At 40.4% G+C, this 9,272-nt stretch overlaps 1 protein-coding gene across 1 annotated transcript in view; it reads left to right on the top strand.

Moving 5' to 3' along the window:
• Positions 1–7,085: 7,085 nt before the first annotated feature.
• Positions 7,086–9,272, top strand: part of EPHX4 (epoxide hydrolase 4) — a 35,719-nt gene continuing 33,532 nt past the window's right edge. The window contains exon 1 of the mRNA XM_012661080.1: positions 7,086–7,427. Coding sequence (XP_012516534.1) covers positions 7,197–7,427 — 231 coding nt within the window. The 5' untranslated portion in view covers positions 7,086–7,196. The remainder of the gene's footprint in view (positions 7,428–9,272) is intronic.

Below are 9,272 nucleotides of genomic sequence, written 5' to 3'. Positions count from 1 at the left end.
AACTCTGGCGTAATCTCACAATGGAATCTTATCAAAAAAAAATTAACCATAATTATATGCAATAATATAGAATGACATATAATGTTGAGCTCTCCTGCATTTTTGTGAATGCAGTTTCAATTTATAATTGGCTAATGCTAGGATATGGAAAACCTATTGACTTTTTTTTGTTTTTTTGGAGACAGAGTCTCACTCTGTTGCCTGGGCTAGAGTGCCGTGGCATCAGCCTAGCTCACAGCAACCTCAAGCTCCTGGGCTCAAGCAATCCTACTGCCTCAGCCTCCTGGGTAGCTGGGACTACAGGCACTCGCCACCGTGCCCAGCTAATTTTTTCTATTTTTAGTTGTTTGGCTAATTTCTTTCTATTTATAGTAGAGACGGGGTCTCGCTCTTGCTCAGGCTGGTCTTGAACTCCTGAGCTCAAGCAATCCTCCCGCCTCGGCCTCCCAGAGTGCTAGGATTACAGACGTGAGCCACCGCACCCGGCCTAAACCTATTGACTTTTATATACTTACCTTGTATCTAGCCATCTTACCAAATTTTCTTATTTTATTAAGGAAAGTGTTTTGAAGTTTATAGAAATATAATAATCAGCAAACATGTATTTTTGCCTCTTTTCTAATTTTTACATTAATTTTTATGTTCTTTTTGGTTTATTAGCTTGAATTTTCAAAAACAATGTTAAATAATAGAACTAATAGCAATCTTTCTTTCTTATTCAGAGTTTTAAAGTAAATGGCTAAAGCTTATTTTACCACAGGCTACTGTTTTTTGGTAACTGTAGTGTTAAAGAAGTCTCTTTCTGCCTGAATTAATTTAGCTTTAAAGGAATAGCTGCTAAATTTTAACACATTCCTTTTTTGGCATCTGTTGATATAATTACGTGAGTTTTCTTCTACAAATGTTGATGTGTTATGTTTATAGATTTTCTGATGTTGGGCCATTCTTTCCTGGAATAAAACCTCCATAGTTATATTGCATTATTCATATGATACACTGCTAGATTCAATTTCTAGTGCCTTATTTATAGTTATTGAAACAATTTTCATAAATGAATTGGTATATGCTATAATTTTTATATTATCTTTATCAGATTTTGGTATTATTATCCATAAATTGAGGAACTTATTTCGTCTGAATGAATTTAACAGGAATTCTCTCTTACTTAAAAGTAGATAGGACATAAGCAACTAACATATCTAAGTGGCATATGTAGAACACTCCATTCAAAAACATAATAGTATACATTTTTTGTTTTTCAAACACCCATGGAACCTTCACCCAGACAGGCCATATCCTGGATCATAAAACAAACTTAAATCATTAGAAAATAAGGGGATTAAATAAATTATTGGAATTTTTTAAAATGAGAAAAAAAAAGAATAGAAATCATATAGAATATGTTCTTTGACCATAATAGAATCAAACACAAGTCAATAATAGAAAGACAACAGGAAATTCTCTAAACACATAATAACTTATACTCAATGGGGTAAAGAGGAAGACTTATAGGAAATTTTAGAAAGTACGTAGAAATGAATGACAATGAAAATACAACATATCAACATAAACATAATGCAGTTAAAAAGTACTGAGAGAAATTTATAAGTGCTAAATGCTTGCATTAGAAACAGGGAAAGGTCTCAAATCCATAAGTTCCTAACTTAAGAAAAGGAAGAGCAAAATACAGTTGACCCTTGAACATGGGTTTAACCTGTGAAGGTCCAGTCTTCTGCCTTTGCCACTCCTAAGACAGCAAGACTAACCCCTCCTCTTCCTCCTTCTCAGCCTACTCAACATGAAGACAAGGAGGATGGAGACCTTCATGATGGTCCACTTCCACTCAATGAATAGTAAATATATTTTCTCTTCCTTATGACTTTCTTAATAACATTTTCTTTTCTCTGGCTTATTTTCTTGTAAGAATACAATATATAATATACAAAATATGTGTTAATTGGCTGTTTCAATAGTAGGCTATTAGTAGTTAAGTTTTGGGGGAGTCAAAAATTAGATAAGGATTTTTGACAGTGAGAGCGATGAGCACCCATAAACTGACATTGTCCAAGGATCAACTGTATAACTGTCACACATTGCTGAAATAAATTCAAATTTGAGGCTGGGCACAGTGGCTTATGCCTGTAATCCTAGCACTGTGGGAGGCCAAGGCAGGGGGATCGCTTGATCTCAGGAGTTCAAGACCAGCCTGAGCAAGAGTGAGACCCCGTCTCTACAAAAAATCGTAAAAATTCACCAGGTGTGGTGGTGCATGCCTGTAGTCCCAGACTCAGGAGGTTGAGGCAAGAGGATAGCTTGAGCCCAGGAGTTTGAGGTTGCTGTGAGATATGCTGATGCCACGGCACTCTAGTCCTGGTGACGGAGTGAGACTCTGTCTCAAAAACAAAACAAAACAAAACCCTCAAAACAAAAAAATGAAAACACAAAAAACAAAATTGTACAGCCACTCTGCCCATGGTAGGTTCTTATACAAATATATAGAAAAAAATTATACAGCCACTCTGGCAACCAGTGTGACAGTTTCTCAGAAAGTTGAATGTACACTTACCACCTGACCCAGCAATCCCACTTCCAGGTATTTATCCAAGTGAAATAAAAACATATGTTCACTCACAGCCCTCTTGCTAGATTGACAAGAAGAAGAAAGGACTCTAATAAGCTTAATGAAAAAGGAGAAGTCACAACAGACATCATGGAAATATAAAACATCATCTTTAAACACTATGAAAATCTCTATGCCCCAAAACTTCAAAACATGGAGGAAATAGACAAATTCTTAGAAACACATGACCTCCCTAGACTCAATCAGGAAGAAACAGAATTCCTCAACAGACCGATATCAAGCACAGAAATTGAAGCAGCAATAAAAAATCTTACAATAAACAAAAGTCCTGGACCAGATGGGTTCACCCCTGAATTTTACCAAACCTACAAAGAAGAACCGATAACTATACTGCAGAAATTATTCCACAGCATTGAGAAGGATGTAATCTTCCCCAACTCATTCTACGAAGCCAATATCACCTTGATACCAAAGCCAGGAAAGGACACAACAAAAAAAGAAAACTATAGCCCAATATCCCTTATGAATATAGATGCAAAAATTCTCAAAATCTTAGCAAGCCAAATTGAACAGCACATCAAAAAACATAATTCATCATGACAAGGTGGGCTTTATCCCAGAGATGCAAGGATGGTTCAACATACGCAAATCTATAAATGTAATACACCATATAAATAAAAGCAAGAACAAAGACCATATGATTCTCTCAATAGATGCAGAAAAAGCATTTGACAAAATTCAGCACACTTTTATGATAAAAACTCTTAACAAAATAGGCATAGATGGGTCATACCTCAAAATTATTAAAGCTATATAAGATAAACTCACAGCCAATATCATACTGAACAGGGAAAAATTGAAAGCATTCCTGCTTAGAACTGGAACCAGACAAGGTTGCCCACTACCTCCACTTCTATTCAACATAGTGCTGGAAGTCCTTGCCAGAGCAATCAGACAAGAGCGGGAAATCAAGGATGTCCAAATAGGGGCAGAAGAGGTCAAACTCTCACTCTTTGCTGATGACATGATATTATATCTAGAAAACCCCAAGGATTCAACCAAGAGGCTCCTGGAATTGATAAATGAATTCATTAAAGTCTCAGGATACAAAATCAAAGCACACAAATCAATGGTATTCATATACACCAGTAACAGTCAAGCTGAAAAGCAAAGACTGAATACCTTTAACAATAGCATCAAAGAAAAATATTTAGGAATATATTTAGCTAAGGAGATGAGAGACCTATATAGGAAGAACCATGAAACATTGAGAAAAGAAATTATAGAGGATGTAAACAGATAGAAAACCCTACCATGCTCATGGATTGGCAGAATCAATATTGTTAAAATGTCCATGCTACATAAAGTGACCTATAGAATCAATCCCTATGAAAATACCATCATCATTTTTTGCAGATCTAGAAAAAATAATTCTATTCTCCGTATGGAATCAGAGAAGACCTCATATAGCCAAAGCAATCTTAAGCAAAAAGAACAAATTGGGAGGCATCAGTCTACCAGACTTTAAGCTTTACTACAAAGCTATAGTAATCAAAACAGCATGGTACTGGCACAAGAACAGAGTTACAGACTTTTGGAACAGGATTGAGAACCCAGATATAAAACCATCCTCATACTGTCATCTAATCTTTGACAAAGCAGACAAAAATATACACTGGGGAAAAGAATCTCTATTCAAAAAACGGTGCTGGGAAAATTGGATAACCACATGAAGAAGATTGAAGCTGGATCTGCACCTCTCACCTCTCACAAAAATCAGCTCATGATGGATAACAGACTTAAACCTAAGATGTGAAACCTTAAGAATTCTAAAAGGAAATGTTGGGGAAACTCTTATAGACATCGCCTAGGCAAAGAATTTATGAAGAAGACCCCCAAAGCAATCATAGCAACAACAAAAATAAATAAATGGGACCTGATCAAATTAAAAAGCTTCTGCACAGCCAAGGAAACTATCATTAGAACGAATAGACAATCTACAGAATGGGAGAAAATATTTGCATGCTACACATCCGATAACAAGATCTTGTCTGATAACAAGAATCTATATAGAATTTGAGAAAATTAACAAGAAAAAAATCAAACAACCCCATTAAAAAGTAGGCAAAGGATGTGAACAGAAACTTTGCAAAAGAAGACAGAGTAATGGCCAGCGAACATATAAAAAAGTTCTCAACATCTCTAATCATCAGGGAAATGCAAATCAAAACCATAATGAGACATCACCTAACTCTAGTCTCACAGCTTTTATCAGAAGTCCCAAAACAACAAATGCTGCTGTGAATGCAGAGGGATAGGAACACTCACACTGTTGGTGGGACTGCAAATTAGTACAACCTCTGTGGAAAGTAATTTGGAGATATCTCAAAGAAATGAAAATAGAAATACCATTTGATCAAGCAACCCCACTACTAGGCATCTACCCAAAAGAAAAAAATACTTTTACAACAAAGACATTTGCACTTGAATGTTTGTAGCATCACAATTCAAAATTACAAAGATGTGGAAACAACCCAAGTGCCCATCAATACATGAGTGGATTAATAAAATATGGTATATGTATACCATGGAATACTACTCAACCATAAAAAACAATGGTGAACTAGCACCTCTTATAATATCCTGGGTGGAGCTAGAGCCCATTCTTCCAAGTGAAGTATCACAAGAATGGAAAAACACACACCACATGTACTCACCGTCAAATTGGTACTAACTGATCAGCACTTAGGTGCTCACATGGAAGTAATATTCATCGGGTGCCTGGCAGGTGGGAGGGGGTGGTGGGGATGGGTAAACTCATAACTAATGGGTGCAGAGCACACTGTATGGGGCATGGGCACGCTTGTAGTTCTAGCTTGGGCAATGCAAAGGCATTATATGTAACCAAAATGTTTGTACTCCCATAATATTCTGAAATTAAAAAAAGAAAAGAAATAAATAAATTGGAAAAAAAACCACACACGTTCACATACAAAAAACTTTATGTGAATATTTATAGTATAGATTTATAGTATGGAATGTTGTGGTTCATAACAGCCAAAAACTGGAAAAAAAATTTAAATGTCCCTTAACCGGGGAACTGATAAACAAGGGTGGTATATCCATTCAATGAAATAGTAATTAGCAATAAAAAAAGAAACAATACATGCAACAGCATAGCTGAATCTCAAATACATTATCCTAAGTCAAAGAAGCCAAAAACAAACAGTTACATTCCATTTGCACAATATTCTTGCATAAAAACACGTGTGAACTAAAATAAAATCCTAAGCCCCCAGATGAGTGAATGGACTCCCTCTTGGCCCCAGGGACCCCAGAAATACCCTAAAGCTCAGTTGCTGGCCATGAAAAGGAAGATCAGACACATCTCCTCATGCCCCCTCTCTTCTTGTAGATATTTGTAACAATAAGAAGCTAAATCATTAACAGGCCTAAGGCTATACAAGACACAGTTTAAACCACACCTGCAGGCCATCAATTTATTTAACAGATCACTAGAGTTTCAGTAAATTTCCAGTGGCTTGTCTCTGACTAATAGACATCCTTATTTTAAGTTAAAATAGTCCAAGCCTCAAAGCTTCATTTCTTTAACCAATTACAAAACAAAGAATCTTTAAATCCACCTTTAAACCCACTTACACCTGTAACTCCCCCCTTCCCCGGCCCGCCTTTAGATGTCCACCTTTTGGGGCCAAACCAATGTACACCCTCTACTGACTTAGGGTCTTATGTGTAATTCCTGTTTCTAAGAAAGTATGAACCAAACTTTGTGACCCAGCTACTTGCAGGCACATTTTCTCAGGACCTCTTGAGGCCATGTGCTCCAGGCCAGTCACACACATTTGGCTCAGAATAAACCTCTTTAAATTATTTTACAGAGTTTGGGTTTTTTTTCCATTAACAAAACTTTATAGGGACAGAAAACAGACCAGTGGTTGACAGGGGCTTCAATTTAGAACCAGAGAGAGCTACTTACCATTTTCTAGCTGGGTTAATAACGACTTTGAACCTAGTTGGAAAATATCACCAACTTCAGAAGACTGTCAGGAACAATTAAAGTAAAAATGTCTTTACTGTATCAATAGTATGAAAATCCTTTACTGTTCCCTCCCTCCCCGCGCCCCATTATTCTATGAAACAGAAAAAATGCCTGACAATTTTCCAACAGTTACTTGGACACTGGAGGATTTGAGCACTGGTCAGAACAAGAGTGGCGTTTCCTTCCACGGTACCCAGTTTGGTTTGGGAAAGTTTCGCCTTTATTTTACCCACAGCTTTGCAATTTTGAAATGGGATTTCACTCTTTGCGGAAAGTGGCCGTGGTCTCCATCCCTGTCTTGTTCTGGGGGACCTCGCGGCGCCGGGATCTCCCCTGCGGCGCCCTGGGGCTGGGCGCAGCGACCCCCGAGCGCGCCGCGTGTGCGCTGGAGCCCGTTGCTGTGACACGGGACGCGGCCGAGCGCGGCCGCCCGGGCCCGGGGGAGGCAGGCGCGGAGCCGGCGACGGCGGACGGGCGGGCGGGCCTGACGCGCCGCGGCGCTCTCGCTCCAGCTCCCAGAAAGGGCAGCGGCCCCGCCGCCACCGCTGCCGCCGGATGGCGGGGCTGCGGGACTGCCTGCCCCGCCTGGTGGTCACGATCCGGTCGCTGCTCTTCTGGTCCCTGGTCTACTGCTACTGCTGGCTCTGTGCTTCCATGCACCTGCTCAAACTTTTGTGGAGCATCGGCAAGGGACCGGCGCAGACCTTCCGGCGGGTCGCCCGGGAGCACCCTCCCGCGTGCCTGAATGACCCCTCTTTGGGTACCCACTGCTACGTGCGGATCAAGGTGAAGGACGGCGCCGGCCTGGCGGTAACGGGAGGGAACTGACTGCGTGAGAGCGGAGGGCGCCGGGCTGCTCCCCGCATGACGCCCGGCTCAGCGTCCCCTAGTGTTCCCTTGTCCCCTAGCGCGCGGGGACAGGGAGATACCAAGGGGAGGCAGGAAGGGCGAGGCGTGGAGGGAGAGGGGCCGGGTCTCAGTGTGTGGCCTCTTGTTCAGTGTGTGTGTGTGTTTGTGTGTGTGTGTGTGTGAGAGAGAGAGAGAGGGAGAGAGGGAGGGAAACAGCAAGCCCCTTTCACAGGCGCCTTGGTTGGTTTCTGAATGTGGAGTTTCTCTAATCAGGGTCCTCTTACATTACTGTCCCCCACTACTGCAAGGGGAAGCTGTCTCCTGTCACCTTTTTAGCCTTTAGAGCTTACATCAGCTGTAGGGAATTGTTTCTGCTGGCACCCTACTCTCAGGAGGCTGTCCTTACCGAAATTTTAGAGATAAACAGAATAAGTCATTGCAAAGCAGGAGTTTATGCTGATCATAGATGACTTAGGTAGCCTGAAACAGTAAGTAAATGGTGTGTGTTTGTGGGGAGGGAAGCAGACTTATGAAGTCAGGGAACAAACGAATGGAATGAAAAGTAAATGTCAGCCATACATGCGGCTCTTTAATTGTTTATGCTTGTCCCTAGCTTCCTCACAGCCCACAGATATTCTATTTCCTGAGGTTCCAGGTGGTGAAGGGAAATGGCTCCTGCAATACACCCTACAGTCTGACTCACAGGCCTTTCAAAAACAGCCTCATATGCGGGGATATTTATGTCACCAAGTCCTAATTTCCTATTACAAGCTAAATTGCCCAGCACCTGGCATTCAGAAGGGCAAGAGGATTTCTTTCTTGCCTGGGGTCGATATGAGAATTAAATGAGTTAATTATGTGTTAGAAAAAAATCCAAAAACCAAAAAAATAGAACTTAGAACAGTGCCTGGTGCATGGTCAGTGCAATAAAGTATCTGTAATTAAATCCAATCAAGTGCACATAGAATTTCATCTTCCAAGACTCAACACCGATAAAAGAAGTTTTTGTTATTATTGATGTTATTTTAGAGATGGTGTCCTGCTCTGTCTTCCAAGCTGGAGTGCAGTGATGCGATCATAGCTCATTGTAACTTCGAATTCCTAGGCTCAAGCGATCCTCCTGCCTCAGCCTCCTGAGTAGCTAGAACTACAGGCATGCACCACCACGTCAAGCTAATTTTTTATTTTTTGTAGAGAAAGGGTCTTGCTATGTTGCCCAGGCTGGTTTCAAACTCCTGGCCTCAAGTGATACTCCTGGCTCAGCCTCCCAAAAGAGAAATTTATTAAACTTCTAGGAAAACATTCTGCAGTTGAGGGCAAAGTCAGATTTGTTATCCCTGTCCAACCTGAGGAGTAAATGTTGTATGAGAATCATCCGGAACTCCTCACAGTGTGTTCCTCTGATGCTGGCCACTTAAAGAGCATTCCCAGAGATGCAGAACCAAAGAGTAGAAAGAACATTGTCTTGGGAGTTAGGACAAGATGGGGATTCTAGTCATAACCCTGCTCGCAACCACTTTACAACCTGTGTTAACATCTTTGCACTTCATTGTCTAAATCTGTAAAATGATTGTTTCACATCTGAAAACCCTATTGTTTTGTATTAGGCAACCCAGTGTCTGTGCTCAGCTTTTGGTTCTTGGTTTCTTTCCTGGCTTTCTTTCTTTGAGAGCTTTTGTTTTTCTTTCTTGATATTTCCTCTACTTTCCTCTCTTCAGTTTGCTTAGCATTTGCTAAATTCCCCTGTCATTCATTCCCATGCTTTTTATTTTCCTAGGGTTT

The sequence above is a fragment of the Propithecus coquereli genome, unplaced genomic scaffold (genome assembly GCF_000956105.1).
Source record: "Propithecus coquereli isolate 6110/MARCELLA unplaced genomic scaffold, Pcoq_1.0 Scaffold7, whole genome shotgun sequence".
NCBI classification, from domain to species: Eukaryota; Metazoa; Chordata; class Mammalia; order Primates; family Indriidae; genus Propithecus; species Propithecus coquereli.
This window is presented reverse-complemented; position numbering and strand designations above follow the sequence as displayed.